Source organism: Sylvia atricapilla, chromosome 18 (genome assembly GCF_009819655.1).
Source record: "Sylvia atricapilla isolate bSylAtr1 chromosome 18, bSylAtr1.pri, whole genome shotgun sequence".
Taxonomy (NCBI): Eukaryota; Metazoa; Chordata; class Aves; order Passeriformes; family Sylviidae; genus Sylvia; species Sylvia atricapilla.
The window spans coordinates 10,660,079-10,676,422 of NC_089157.1; the positions used below are offsets into that span (position 1 = coordinate 10,660,079).

At 41.1% G+C, this 16,344-nt stretch overlaps 1 protein-coding gene across 2 annotated transcripts in view; it reads left to right on the top strand.

Moving 5' to 3' along the window:
* PRKCA (protein kinase C alpha) overlaps positions 1 to 16,344 on the top strand; it is a 142,453-nt gene that overhangs the window by 50,507 nt on the left and 75,602 nt on the right. For both annotated transcript variants that reach the window (XM_066332375.1, XM_066332376.1), the window contains exon 3: positions 7,973 to 8,055. In XM_066332375.1, the coding sequence (XP_066188472.1) occupies positions 7,973 to 8,055 (83 nt within the window). The remainder of the gene's footprint in view (positions 1 to 7,972; positions 8,056 to 16,344) is intronic.

The following is a 16,344-nucleotide window of genomic DNA, read 5'->3' on the forward strand; positions in this document are numbered from 1 at the left end:
GAGAGGAGAGGAGAGGAGAGGAGAGGCTCATTTCCACAGAGCAACAGGAGCTGCTGCTGTGTGACACTTCTGCCATCATCCCACCCCCTCCTTTGCACCCTCCAGTGCATCACTTCACGTCTGAACTCATCTGGTGATGAATCTGTTCCCCGTGAAGCCTCTCAGCTCTCCTCCTGACAAAGCTCCAGTCAGGGATTGTGTCCTGACAGGTATTGCAGGAAGTTCATTTCTTGTGCTTCAGTGCTTATGGCTCTGTTCATGTTCTGAACAGCTTGTTCAGTGTCATCCTGGCCTCACTTCTCGCCGTCCTGAAGAAAAATAAACATTATTTGGCAAGAATGGAATTGGTGTGTGGCTTGTGTTTGCTGGCAAGGGAGGTTCATTAATTTTGTGTGGCGTGTTATAGGGTTTCTCAAACAACTGAAAGACAAAATTCAAAATATCCCAAAACATTTTAATGCTCAGCTCTTGGCATTCAGCTCTGGCATTTCCCTTACTGTACTGGTGTCCTTACAAATCAGACTCGCAGGAAATGTTTTGGTTTACCAAACATTTGCTTGGTTTTATCATTAAATTGCAAAGTGAGATGCTGGGAAAAACAATGTATAAGGTTGCTACTGAAGAATCTGTGATAAAACCTCACTGCTGTAGGAGTGTGCTTTCCTTTTTCCATCAGTTTTCCATGCTTGGAGCTGATGGGGTTCAGCCATCCCTTGGAGCGTGGCACAGGCTGCCTTCAGTGGACCGTGGGGTGATTTAATGTGGGGTGAAAGATGAAGAAGTCGCCTAACCCTTTCAGAAATTTGTGTTCTGTGCATTCCCCCGGGTGAAGAGTGCTGTGTTCAGCTGGGCTGAGAGCTCTGGGCAGCTCCTGGGCCAGGCTCTGCCCAGCTGCTCCTGAGCTCAGGAGAACAGGGAGAAGGCACCGTGGGATGGTGGTTGCTCTTCTAAAAGCAGAGCCATTGCACTTGTTTTTGGTTCTAGAGGTGATTTACTCACCCAGCACCTCATTTTTCACGCTGCACCGTGTGATTGTGGGGGATTCTCTTGCAGCAGAGGCTGCCACTGTGATTTTCCAAAAGCTCTTGGCTTGCTGTCTGTGTCTGCGATTCCAGCTGTATTGCAGAACAGAATGCAACCCAACAGCTGCATCCTGGAGACTTGGTTTCATCTCGTATCCCATCATTTTATACAGCCTTAAAACAGGTACAGCCTGTGCTGCTTCCTCCTGCTCCCCCTCCCAGCCCTTGGGTTTTGAGATGCCTCAAACTGAAGGAGCTGCTCTCTTTAAGACATCCCATTTCTGCAATTTGGGTCACTGCTGAAAGAGCTGAAAAATCTGAAGAAGTGCTGCTCAGCCTTGACAGGAAGCAGGTCTGGGCTCTCCTGTTGTGTTGGCTCTTTAATTGGAAGAGTTTGTGCTGTTCCTCACTGCTGTGCCTGTGCTCAGCTCCAGAGCAGATGAGAGCAGCACCCAGAGGGGCTTTGAGGCAGCAGAAAACACAGGAACAGCAGCAGCTTCTTCAACTGAAGTGAATTCAAACTGCAGAGGTGATGGAAAAAGTCTGTGATTGTGGGTCACCTTTTTTGTTGGTACGAGTTTCTCAAAATAGCTATTTCAGCACCGGGTTTGATAGATGGTTTCTGGGTTATTATTCATTTATAAAATGGGACACCTCAAAGGAGGGAGATTAATGGTTTTGTGAAATTTTAGCAAGGGCTTTACATAAAAACAGTGTTCTCTGTCTCAGAAAGGATATAATTACCAAGTAGATTGAAACAGTGCTGAATATTTTATATTGCATTAAATCCTCTAATATTTTGAAACTCTTCCTCAGTTTTCCAAATGTTGTGCTGCAGTTTTAGTAGAATAAACTCTACCGTGTACCTTCTTTTTCCTGTAATGGAAGGCACAAATGACAAACCTGGTACATTACATATTTGAATGTAGTATCCAGACAGATCTGAATATATCATGTGAGGTATTTTACTAAACCCAAACAGTTTCAGAAGCGTGTTAGGTACACATTTCTAATTTATAACGTGCAGGTACCTATTTATCATTTTATCCCACGGTACCACAAGGTCTGCCAAAGCTGTTTGGGTAAATGTAAATGCATATGCATCCCCTGCCAGGCACACAGGCTGTGTTTGCACACTGTTGTGGAGCTTGCAAAGCCAGCTTACCAGAGACATCCATCTGCTTTCTACTTAGTGTAAAGGAGTTAATGACCTGAGTAGTTAAGACTGTCCAGACGATCTGTATAATCCTTTCACACAAATAAGATGTTGTTGCAGTTAACCGTTGCTTTCTCTCAGATTGAAAACAAACGAAAAAAATAATCAAACAGCAGAGTTTACAGTAGTCTTATTTCTGTCCTCCACCCCAGGTTTTTTTAGTCTAATTGAAGTTGACCAAGCAGAAAATCTGAGGTGAGGTGAGAGGTATGAACTTGAGATTAGGCAGAGCAGTTATTAGCAAGTAGACGTGGAGCATTAGAAATAGGAATCAGCCCTGATTTATCAATACTGATTTCATGTGTTTCTGTACCTTGCCCCCAGGGTAGGTTTTTGAGAAGGTAGTTTGAGTTTTGCAGAAACCAGGACGAGAATGGAGGAAACCCACGAGCCAGGGAACGTGCAGCACCACCCAGATTAGTGCTGTGTGACCTTGTGGGCTCACCAAAGAGCTGTAAGAGGCTTAGCAACAGGTTCAGGTGATGGGCAGAGATGTTATTTATCTTCTTCACTATCTCAGCTTGGAACAAACTGTGTCTCCCTGGGCTCCAGGCTGGTTTGGTCAGAAAAGAGTGGCAAATGCCAAGTGAAAGATTGCATAAAGCAGTTGTAAGTGTTGGTCTGGTTACACTCCTGAGCCAGCACTTCCTTCTGGGTGGGGTGAAACACAGGCACAAAAGCAAGCTGGTGTAATATAAATTATAGATGTTGGAAAAGTTAGGGTAGTTTAGTTTTTAATAATTCTCAGTGGATTCAGTACCTCGGTAGCAGTCAAAGGTAGGGCTGCTTTGTAATCTACAGCCTTGTTTATATTTAATGTAAAAGGGATTTTCATTATGTTTTTACAAGTTATAATACGTTCAGAAGAGGAGAAAGACAAATATTGCTACATCCTATATTTTAATTGCTACTCTTCTGGTTTATGTGTTCTCAGTAAACTTATTTAGACAGTACTTATTTAAACAACAAATGCAGTTGGTATTTAACTGATTTGTCTATTTTGAAGTGCTACCCTATTTCCATTAATTGTAATTTCTATATTTAATCTGAGGATGATCTAACACGTGCCACGTGCCACATTCATTCATTGATTCACTCATTCATTCATTCTTTGCTTGCTGTTGTGCAGAAAACCCAGGGCAGCCACTGATACGGGCCCCTGGGGGAAATTCTGTGGTCTCAGTGAGAATGCCAGGCATGTGAAACAGCACCACAGCAATGCTCCCTGCTCCACAGTCTGCAGAGGCTCTGAAGTGCTCTAGAACCCTCCAAGAATAACCCAGAGGGGGTTTTGCTCTTGTTGAACTCCTGTGGTAACTCCTTAGTCCAGTTGAGGATGAATTCTTAAAATTAAAAGCAGTTAAAAGCCCCAAAGCAGGAGCCCAACAACAGACCTTTGGTGTGCACAGAGTTCTTTCCCTCTTGCTGCCCACGAGATCTCCAGTGCTGCTCCTTTGGAAGAATCAAACCTGAAAACAAATGATGTCCCTGTTGTTGTTGGCACCCAATAATGCCAGGACAGTGGAGCCACAGCTTTGGGGTGGGTTTAGACAGGAAAATACGTGATTTCTGCACTGGTTAAAGTGTTACCCACTCATCATTTGGGTTGGGACAATAGTCTTGACTGTTGGTAAGTGGGCAAGGTTGGACTTGATGGTTTTGGTGCTCTTTTCCAACCTTAATAATTGTATGATTACAAATACGAGTCGAAGATGACTTGAAAAAGCTCACTGATTTCTCTGTAGATGATAACTGGCACTTCAGTTGGACTCTCTGGGAAATATATTCTCTCCCCTCTTTAGGTCTGCAGCTTAACTTGTACTGAATAAATAAATACTGTGGTGTAGTAGAGCTATTTATATCTAGTGGAAAGGTTCACCTACTCTGTTCTTTTTCTTCCACAAGTGGGAGTTTACAAGTGATTTAAAAAAAAATAAATCTCTTGACCTTTTCTAATAGTCCTCAATTGTAAAGCATGTGACTTTTGCCTTGATATTTTTTTACCCCTTGTTCTTTGGAATGCTTGTGGCTGTGGAGCTCTTCAGACATATGGCTGAGTGATGTGTGGGCTCAGCAATGGCTTTTCTTCTGTATAGATCATCTAATAGAGAAGATTGCTTCTATTTCTGTTATTTATGATGGCAGCACTTCACTTTGCTCTCAGCCATCTGTGTCATATATGTAACCATTAGTAGCAGTAGTTTTTAGCAGAGGACTCTCACCTGACGTACATCACAACAATCTTTTCAGTGCTCATAATTTGGAACAAAGCTGGAAATTTACAGTGGAACCTTGTAACTCCAAGTGATGACAATATATATATGTGTATTATGGATAACAAGGTGTTTTTGTCAGTGCTGTGCCCGGACAGAACAGGGTTGGCTAGAATGAATTGCCCTCCATTATGTACCACAAATCCCACGAATTTTGGATTGTTTGCTCTGAGGATGCACTGAGAGCTCCTTCCCAGGTTCTGCCTTATTTTTGTGCTGCCCAATTGGCATTTTCTGCTCCCTGGATGGGCAGGGAGCAGCCTGGGAGATGCCACATGCCAGCAGAGTTAGTCTGGCTTTGCAGCACAAGGCCAGTTTTGTTCTCTCCATCCCTCCCTGAGCTGCCTTTGGCCCCAGCCAGCCCAGAGCTGGAGAGGATGGAAGTCACAGTCACATCCTATAGGTACACCATAGATCAAAATCACGCTGTCAAAACATGAAAACACCTCAATAATTTTCTATTTAATTTTAGCTGTCAGCCTCGAGATGCCACTTTGCTCTCGAGCTACTCTGCATAATGTGTGCCAGCTCACTTCAGCTCAGGGTGGAGTGTAAAGGAACAAATTTCCTGGCAGCCTCTGCAAAGCAGTGTAATACAACTTTCATTACATGAAGGTGGTGAACATAATGTGACTTCTTAACAGCTGCAGTAAGTGATGTGAAGCTCTTAACATCTTTTCAAAACAAGTAACAAGTGAGGGGTTATTTTTCATCTCTAGTCCTTAAAAAAAAAAAAAAAAAAAAAAAAAAGACACGTTATTTTAAGCAGATGACACTTTGTTTGCACTTAGCTGAACTAAGTAAATTTTTACATGAGTTCTCCAGATCTGTGTTGCTGTCTGAAATAAAGAAAACACTCAAAACAAATGCTAAAATACACTCCAATGGCTGGATTTCAGCGTGAAAATTTGGATGTTAAATTGCATGTACAGAAATTAGGGCTGTCAGATGGATTTCAGCTGACACTTTTCCCCTTTGGATACATGATTCCATGAGAGCTGCTTGTTGCATTGTCCATTTCTAAGTCAAACTGGTTCTCATTTGAGTGTCCTCCAGAGGTGAGACCTGTCTGATGCTTTTGGATCCCCTGTTAAGGAACCAGGCTCTTTGGGGATAAGTCACCCATTCCAAATGGGAGATAAAGGAAAAAGAATCAAGGCTGGCTGTGCTGAGCTGCCCACATCAGGCAGTTTGTTCTGAGGCTGGACACAAATCCAGTTTTGAGAGCTCAGTAACCAACGCTGATAATCAAAGCTTTAGCTCAGTTCTGAGGTGTAGCCCCAAGTCCAAAAGGACAAATCCTCTGTGGTTTGCTTACTCTGGCAGCTGAATTGTCCTTTCCATTGCAGTGTGATGAGCATCATTTCCAGGGAAGTTCACAGCTAAAGTTCACAAGCTGCAGCAAACAGTGGCACTCCTCTTCCCACATCTTTTATCTCCATGCTTCAATCATATCAAAACCAAGGTCCACGTTGTCTCTGCTTGAATGAATTCCTTCACAGGCTCTGAGAGGCTGTCAGCTCAGAGACAGGACGTGCCTCGGGTGGTTCAGAAATCCTGCCCAGACAGGCAGTTTTCCTTAAACACACTGCTCAATCAAGGCAGAGCACTTCAAGGTCCTAACTGCAATGGCAAAGCATTTGGTGAAGCAGCTCCAGTCCACAAATTTCTAGATATTCCCATAATATATCTCAGACCTTTTGCATTGATTACCACATTATTTTCTGAAGGATATAAGGATATACCAAGGTTTTAATTTTTTTTTTTTTTTTTTTTTTTTTTTTGCATGAGGTTTATTCCTGCAAACACAAAAATCACTCTATTGTCCTTGAGACTGGAAGATCTGGAACCAGAAATACAATCTGAGAGTAAAATATGACTCAGCTGCAAGTAAAATGAATGGTAATTGCCACTTAGTGATCTTTCAGTCGGTAGAAAACAAACCATCAAAATGATAATTGCAGGATTCGCTGGGATTTAGGTTGATTAACAAACTAGACAACAAGTGGGCAGCAGCCACCGAGCCAGAGCTGTGGCTCCAGTGGAGTCAGCAGAGCTCATCTGGACTCAGTGGAGCAAAACCCACTTTATTCCCCTTGCCCAAAGAATGAACATATGCCACGTCAGAAATAGAACAGTTGGACACCATTTCTGCATGGGATATGGATGAAAAATAGCTGAGAGAGAGAGAGAGAAGGGTGATTAGACCTCTTTAAAGGCAGACTTAGGGGTGGGAATGAGGCCAGCCTGGCATTAACAGGGTCATGGCAGTGTCTGCAGTGACCTGCAGGTGCACCTGCTCACGGCTGTCCTCACTGGTATTTAGGAAAGAAATTCATTTTAAACGGGAAAGAGAAGCCTCATACAAGGAGCTCTTTAGAACAATTTACATCATTTAATATGTTTTCCCCTAAAGTCGAGGAAATTCGAGGTTTGCAAGTCGTTAAGCGATTCAAATCGATTTTATTCTTGAGATTTGGGAAATAGTGTGGTTTTATGTGTCAGAAATGCAAAATTTCAGGTATACAGAGAATGCATTACCTATAAACAAGCTGTGACTTGCTTTAAAATAATGTCATTGTGGTCTCCTGACTCACGGATGGCACAGAATTTATTGCAAGGTTTTTTTCAATCTCAAACCTTGATTGTTCTGTTGAAATGTGGACTGATTTCAAAATATCTGAAATTTAATATTATGAAAGAACCCGTAGTAGGGGTGAAAAACCGAAATACTGACTCTTAAAGTAAGCACCCTCAAGTTAATTGTTCTTTTCATGTGGTTGGGAGTGTGTCCTATGCTATGGGACAACCTATGGCATTAATCCCATGGCAGGGGATTTTTTATCTCGGAAAGAAAAAGTTCTTTGAGGTCATTCATAAATTTTAAATGGGCTTCACATCGCAATCAGGAGCTAATTTTCTTTCCCCATTATCTCCTGCCTTTCTGTGCTGTGAGAACACTTTGTTCTGTACAACCACCTCACTCAGAGAGAGCTCTGCTCTCTCACAGAAGTAATGAACTGGGAAAGATTTTGGGTTTTCATAGAGACCTTCCCCAGGCGTCAGGGGAACAAATCCCACACCCAAGGATGGGTTTAATCCCCTTCACACTCCTCTCTTCTGCCTCCTGGATGCACATTGACAGCTCCTGTGACAGGGGAGGATTTGGATTCAGGAGATGTGGCTTTGTAGATCTGCTCACCCCACACTGCGTTTGAGCACTGTGAGCTGTCTGCAGCATTAAAGATTTATCATTGTTTGGAATCTCTTGGTTTTTAAATGTGAATGCTTATCTCCTCTTTAATCACAGCGTTTGTGTCTTTATTTCACACGGGGCTCTGCTTCCTTTCCTTGACTTACAGGTGAAATAATAAAGTTTTATTTTATATTTGTTACCAAAAAAAAAAAAAAAGAACACCACCACCAACCTTTCTAACTGTTGTTTCCCCTCTTTTTGCCAGTTTGCTGTTTTGTGGTTCATAAGAGGTGCCATGAGTTCGTCACCTTCTCGTGTCCTGGGGCTGACAAGGGACCCGACACTGATGTGAGTACATTGACTTTTCAGACTCTGCTTTGCACAGATTTATGTTGTTCCACACACGGGAGTGGATTACAGACAGGATCAATGGGTTCTTCATGACACATAATTGAGTCCAAGTGGGTTTGAACAGTTGTGAAGTGAACATTTATGGGCTGAAAAAAATCTAGTAGCGGTAAGAAAAGTAATCTTGAGTGTGTGACCAAGAACAATATCCTCAGAACGTGACAACCTGAGGTGTTCACCCAGCCACGAATCAGCATTTTATTTTTTTTTTGCTTTATGTGGGATGTGTTTGATGTTAACAATTCCCAGAAAGGCTGAAGCCTTTTCTGAGCTTTCTTTGCATCTATCTTATCTCGAAGTGTATCTTTTGAGCTGTCTCTGGTCCTTGTCTCACTGAGCACGGGGATCTGCAGCTCCAGTTAAAGAACAATTCAATCTTGAGCCAGCTGGCTTATTGGGTTTTTTTATTTTATTTTCATGTTTGAGCTAGTCTAGCAGTCTGGGTACTCCCATTCCATCCTGCTCTGTCGGTTCTTCTGCAGCATTTTTGGTCCACGACCAGTTTTTCCTCTCAGCACATCTGCCTGCGTGGTGAGCCACATGTGCAGGATCTTTGTGTCACCCCGCTGAAATAATAAACTGATCTCGTTTGTTCACATAAAAATAACATTTCTTTGGGTTTTATAAGTCCCACTTTACAGTGAAGTAATTGAACATCTGCTTATGGGAACAATGCATTCCAAGTGTTCATTGTCTGCAGGGCTCTGTTTTGTTTCTTATCACATATTCAGGCTCTAGATTGTAGGCTATTATCTCCTCTGATAAAATGCACCAGAAGAATTTTCCTGCTAGGTTTTAATGAGCTTCTCATGAATTGTTTCAATATGCCAGCCAGGAGGTCAGTGAACAATACATGGGCAGAAGCCACAAGGGGTCTTGGAAAATTTCAGATATTAAAAAGTTCTCTCATTTTTAGATTTAAATACAAGGAAATGCTGACGAACTGAGAAGAATTTTTAAAACTTCAATTTTTAAGCATCTCACATGATTTATATTTAGGTGCAGAAGAAAAATGCTAAAGTTAGGAGTGTAATTCCCTTGTTCAGTATCTCTTGTTTAGCTGATCTTACTAATAAAACACTCATTAGGCAAGAGCAAGAAAGCAAAATTATTTTTCATACCTTTGCTTTCCTGAAAGCTCCTGATTTCTTTAAGCTTTGCAGTGGGGCAGTTGGCTCTTTACACAGAAGTTTAACTGCTAAAGCAGGTTTTGGAACTTGGGAGTTGTGTATTTGATGTGCCTGGGGCTCCAAAGAGGCTGAAAGCCAGGTCAGCCCTCTGTGGGTGATGTTCCCATCCCTGGAGATGGAAAAACCCCCATTTTTCCATCGTGGATGGCAAATCCCCCATTGGGCCCAAAGGGGCCACAGTTTCAGCAAAAGTCTGAACAATTAAAGAATATCTGCTGAATTCCTCATTCACTGAATATAGTTCATGGCTACGAGCAGGGATTTGTAGGTGTGAATTATATACTTGTGTTTTCTAATTAGGAAATCATTTCTGATTGACTTTGGTCAGTCCTAAAACCACAAGGAGAATAACCCAAATCTGGTTTTAGCTTCGTGCTCAGTTGGGATGTAGGATATCAGTGGAAGTTATTCTTGACTGAGAGTTTTAGTGGTGACACTCACAAGTAGCTCTGCTTTGTCCATAGTGAGTGGTTTGGCTCTTGAAAGTGTTCTTGAGTATTTATTTTTTTATAAGATAGCTCTTTGGGGTCGTTCACCTGAAGTCCAGAAATGAGAGCACACATTTGTGTGTGAGGCCATTTGATTTTACTGTCAATCTTTTCGTGGTGTCAGGATCTGTGACTGGTTGTTAATAGTCTCCAGTTTTGCTGTCTGCATTTCATGATTTGGGTTTTTGGCCTCGGTGATTAAATAAATCAGCCTAATGTCTCTTTTCTGTATTTGGGTTACCAAATGATCACTTTCAATATTTACACAGCAGCAGGAGCTCAAAAACAGGCTGAAGATTAAAAGCAATCAGAAAATAAATATGTTTTAATAAAACTGTGCTACATTAGTGGGTACTATTACACAAAGAGGATTGTAGAATATTATACTTTAATTTACTGAAATGTTTGACTATAATTTCAACCCTTTTACAGTTCAACAACTTACTCTTGTCCCAATTGCTACAAGCTTTGTTCTGAAATGTGGTGTGCTATAAAGCTTATCATAACATTCAGCAGATTTTTAAATACTAAAACATCCTTTTCTAAATTACTTTGTGCAGGTGCACAATTAATTTGTGTACTCAAATGCTTCAGTGTAGCCTTTCCATTAATTGTAATGCTGTCATTAATAAAATTAATTTTCCAGGGCAATAATTACAATAATTATCATCATTATATAATAATAATTGTTGTGTATCAGAACAATGTTAAACTATGGTGCCCTGTACTTTTAATATAAATGAGGCAGTCCTCCCAAAAATTCCTTAATATAGGTGAACGTAAAAAAGGAAAGCTTAAAAGGAGTCTCTTCTTGTTTTACTCAGAGCAGATGAAATGTGAGGTTGAAACGTCTGTGTTTGTGCCAAAAGGAAAACAATACTTGTGGATAAAGTGCTGATCCTTGAGTGGCTTTGCAGTGACGGTGTCTGGGGAGCAATATCCTGTTCCAGGGAAACAAGAAGTCACATAATCAAAAAAATTGCACGTTTCCTTATTACTTGGCAGGGTGTGAGCTCTGGTTTCGTAGCTAAAAGCAGCTCAGGAAGTTGTTTTCCTCCTGTCTAAAAGTTCTCTGGAGTTTGAACAGAAATTATTCATTTTCTCTTCATGGCCACCTCTTCACGGTGATGTTCTTGAGTGGAATTTAACAGTTCCTGCTGCTGGTGCTCTCAGAGTCACAGGAGAACATCATCTCCAGTTCAGATGCTTGGTTTTGGAGCATGCTGATGTTCTTAAAAACGATTTGAAGTCATAGATGAAATACTTAAAACTTGGGTAAATCAGTGTAAAAATGTAAGAGTAGCCTCAGAAATAGAGTGGTGCTGTAACGAGCTTTGTTGAGATGTGTTCAACATTAAGGGAGAACTGGTCAGATTCTTGAAAATTTAAATATTTGCTTTCCTTGTTAATGGAATTCAGTGATTTGTTTTCTTAGTTAATGGAATTCAGTGATCAGAAGGTGTCTTTGTTATATATTAAAATGTTCCTAATTGCATGCTCCATATAAATAAAGAAACCCTAAGCATTTATTTAAAACAGTCTTTGACTATTACATTTCTCAGTACAAGTTTATAAGACTTTGAGTGCACAAGAACTCACAGATCTTGTGAGCCTCTGGATCAGCAGAAGCCTTTTCCTTTCAGATTATAATAATAGATACTCCAAGAGAGGGTTATGAGCAAAATCAATAGAAATTAAAAAGTGAGAATAATTTAAATGAGTGTGAATGACTGAGCAGTGAAAGGATGTGAAATCAGACTGTACTTGGTGAGTTTTAGTCTTTAGACACCCAGGAGGGAAGGGATGGGAAGATCCAGAAGTGTCCTCACATAAAATCAAAGAGCACAGCTCTCAGCACTGCAGGGGAACTGAGCCCAGGGATGTCAAAGGGGACATATTTCAATTTCCAAGTCAGTTATCCTCTTGATACTGAAATTATTTGGGAGTTTTATCATCTTAAGCACATTTGAAAGCTCAGTGTGAGTGTGAACAACTCTGAGGTTCTGTGGGATGCTGCAGGAGCTGGGTGTTTTCACCAGTGGGTTGGATATTGGGATAATGCAATTCTAGAGTAGAATATTTCACGGGTTTTTTTTCTATTTGTTAAGATACGATTTATTGAAACAACAACAACAAAAAATATCGCTTTCAAGAGGAAGAAAAAACAATTTAAGAAAGGCAAAAATGGAAAATAAATCAGTGTGGACTCATCACAAAGACACTGGTTCAGAAGAAACTGAAGCAGGACTTTTAGTGGGTCATAAACTTGCTGCTGGCCACCCGTGCACCCCTGACACAAAGGCAGAGAAAGGGCAGAAATTATTATTCTGTCATTTATTATTCTGTCATATTATTCTGTTTTTCAGGGAGATATGTTTTATGTTGAATTCATTTGGAATTTGGACAAGAACCAAAAGTGTTAGAAGTCTTGAAAGTATGATCTTTAAATATTGTTTTGTCTCTTAAAACTGTGCCCAGGTCTCTTCAGGGTGAGGGGCAAATAACTCCAGTAACAGTGCAGGGTTTGGGTGTGGTGAGGGGGAATTGCAGCAGGGGGCTGCCATCAGAAGAAATTAAGATTTTTTTTTTTCCTTGGGGTTCCTTTCTCTCCACAGTGTTGTGGATATTCCCTGAGTTCTCTGTGGGGAGATGAGACACGAGCCACTGTGATTGTCACTTCATGCTTTCTGTGATTTTGGAGTTGGGAGGAGAAAGATTGACCCTTAAAAATTCACGTGCCAGGGACCAGTGGGAAAAATTGGAATTCAGAGCTGCTGATGCTCAGTGTGGCAGCAGTGGGCTGGGTTTGCCCTGGGGCTCAGGGAGTGCTGATGTCCACATTTACTGCACTGTCACACTGCTCATTTGATGGCTGGGCCTCTGAGAGAAATGATTTGAAGAATCACCTCTGTACTAAGTCAGAATAAATTAATATAACTGGTCTGCCCTGGAGGGTTTAGGTGTCTTGACCAGATTTCTTTTTCTGTTCAGTTCCAGGAAATGTTGAAATTTTTTTTTTCTTTTTTTTTTTTTTCCATTTTATTTCCCCCACTGGCATTTAATCATGTTTCTAGATCATATTTACATGTAGGAGGCTGATTTCAGAGTGGAAAAAGAGAGTTGCTTGACTGGCCAAGGGAATTAAAAAAACCAAACCAAGCTCATGAGAAGAAAAGGCAGTAACTGGAAGCACAGTATTAAGATTTACTGTAGAACTAGTTAAAAAGGGATTTTAATCAGAAAACTTGGCAGTCTTTTTTCCAAGGATAATGAAATGCAGCAGCAGGGTTTGTCTGATTTGAATTTAACTCTGTAGTTTTTTAGAATGAAAAACAACTGTTGTAAATGTTGGACGTCTTGAGACCGGAGCAGCAATAAACCTAATTTGATAAAAGATTATAAAATCACAGAATCAACTTAGATTGGAAAGGACCTTTAAGATCATCAAGTCCAACCACACGTCCCTAAGGTTTGGGGGGCAGGTTTTATTGCTGATCTGAATTTTGAGTAATTTGTCCCAGAAATATTTTCCTTTTAATTAAGATGAAAACCTTTCTTGCTTCATCACAAAAGATACACAAATGCAGAGAGACCTGGCAAGAAACAATTCACTGCTCACCAGATGAACAAAAATGCTCTCTTAAAACGAAGCCTGTATGAATTTTTGGAAGTGATTCTTAAACAGCTCTGATGCAATTTTTCATTGCAAACCCTAAACAGAGAAAATATAAACCCCCCTCTATTTACAGATTAAGGAAACATCTCGATGTGTTTGTATGTCTGTGGGTTTTAATGGTGATCATTATTAATCACATTAATTTTTATTTGCAATAGGCATCATTAAATGCAGGCAGGAGGTAATATTCTTACTACAAAACAGTGAAAATGCAAACATACTTCTGTCAAAAGATGGTGTTCCTGTAATATTCCAGCTATTTTATTGCTGCCTTCTCCCCAAAAACGTGTCGTACATCACGAAATCAGCAATGCAGTAAGAGATACTGAAGGAGCTGAAAATTTTTATTCTTTTTGTTATTTATCGTGAGTACTTTAAAAGAAATTTTACAGGGCAGCAAGATAATTTTTTCTTACAAAAATAAGCATTTTTCTTTCTTGTGGTTACCCTGACTTTTGAATCTCTGACAAGTATCCAAAGTAGTTTATGGTTTTGCCTACAAAGCCCTAAAATTTAATTGTGGGGGGAAGTTGCTTGGTTTTCTGATGTTTTAATTGGTTTTTTCACTGGTCCTGTGTGACAGTGGCTCAAAGTTACAAAGTGTGGTTATTTGGCAATGAAATTCCAGTTTGAACAGAATCAGTGCAGAGGTAAGATTTTTTTTTTTTTAATGGAAGGCAGAGAAATTGAAGAAGAAAACCTTCCCTGAAGGGCTCTGTGCATCCTGAGCATTCACTGGGCTCCTTTTCCTCCAGCACTGGGAGGAGGTTCTGCTCACACAGTTCATGGAATTGCCCATCCCTGCCTGGACACACAGGTTTGGGGCACTGCTCTCCTAAATGCCTTCTTTTGAGCAGCTGCCAGGTTACCTGAAAGCAGTTCTTGTTCTTGAATGTGTCTGAATTAATAATCTCCCCAGAAAACTTGTGCACCTTCTATTCCTAAATTAAAGCACAGGCTCCTTTTATTGCAGCTGGAATGGCTTTAGCTACAGTCAACGATCCTCAGAAAAAAAAAAAAAAAACAGAATTAAATGACAAAAGAACAGGTTCCTGAACTTTTATAACTACTGGTTAATTCCCACCTTTTCCCTGTGACCCAAAGTGGCTCTGTGTCCATCTGCACGGAGGAATTTTCCCTGCAGTGTTGGAAGGAGCTGTGAGAATCCTCTCCCTGAACACCCCACAGGAGGGAAATCCCTGGTGGGTGACTCCAGAGGAACATTTGCTCACATCTCCCACTGCAGCCCTTCAGGCTCCCAGTGCAAGGAGATTGTGCCTGAGACACTGGGAGTGCAGTTTAGCTTCTTGTGCCAGCCTCTGAGAGTTCATAGCTTTTTATTTATAAAGAATATATTTTTTTTTATTTTCCCAATCCAGAGCAGTGCAAGTGCTGAATAGCTGTAACATAAAATTTAGACTTGATATTTTTCTCTCTAGGCCATTTCCTGTGCAATATGTAATATGTCATAGGTGATGCTGGAAAGAGTTAATCACTGAACAGAGCTCTGCTGAGACACTTAGGAAATGTATATAAATGGTGAGCCTAAAAATATCCCTGATTTTCACAAGTTAGCACTGCAGAACAATTAGGCAGTGGGACTATAAAAGGAGAACTCTCAGCTAAGTTATTCCCAATAGTAAAAAGAAATCTTGTGGATAGGGTGCAGTTCTGGTGGCAGCAGCTCCTGGGTGCTGATTTTCATCATCAAAACTCTTTTTTAACTCCCTCAATTGGAGCTGGCATGATTCCAACAGCACTTATTTTCCAGTTTTAAGAGTATATTGAGTTCTGTGAAATTTGGGTTGAGTTTCATTATTTCCTAGTCAGCTTTGTGTTTCCCCTTGGCAAAAGTCTGTTGTGTCAATCTTTAAACTCTGTGTAAACGTGCTGATATTTGGGTTCAGGGAGGGAGAATGCCCAAGAATTACTAATAACCTCTTTTGTTACGTGAGAGATCATGTGTAAAATGCACCATAGACGTTTCTATCAGGTTCCACCCCCACAACCCTGTGGGTTTTGAAATAAAAAAAGGCATTATGGCACACTGAACTCAGGACTGGAAGAGACACAGACAGACCACTGAGAGAGCCTTGCAGAACGCTGGCAATTTTTAGCACTGTCTGTTTGTTGAGGTGGCAGTTCTTGCCACCAAAATTAGATTCCACCTTCATTTGGAATAAAACAAGTGGGCTAATTTTGCAAAGCCCTGCAGATCCCATATGCTCCAAGCGATTTTAATGTGTCACCAGAGTGTCCCCATCTCTGGGGACTGATGGGGCTCTTGTCCTTGGGGCTCTGGGAGAAGTTTGCAGATCTCTGAGGTGGTGTGGCCACAGCTCCTTGGTGGGAATCACAGCTCCAGTGAACTTCCCTGGGGCTGGGGAGGAAAGAACAGCTTGTACCCCGGGGAAGGAGCAAAGCTCTTTCCTGGAGGTGTTGTGACCCTGGAACAGGGTGAGGAGAAGCAGTGGGGAGCTGGGGACAGCCTGGCTGGGAAGGGAGCAGCTCCTCTTCCACTGGAGCTCCATTTTATCCATCAGCTGCTGGGAAAGCATCAAGGAGGCTCTGCCTGAACCAGAGCACTTTGGTTTCCTTCTTGGGCATTTACTGGTATTTTCTGCTTTTCACTGTGCCTTTCTGGGGACTCTGAAGACATCCAAATAGCTCACATATTTTGTTTTTTTAGCTTTTGGGAAAGGCAGGATTTGTCTTGAAGTAACCAGTGACCTCAGGGAAGATGTATTAGTGTTATTTTAATGTCCTGTCATTTTACAATTGATCTGGTTTTTCTAGCAGCCCGATGAAACTCGATGCAAACAGGTTTTAAGGTGATGGTGCATTACCTGTGCTGAAAAAGCAAATCCTGGTGCTT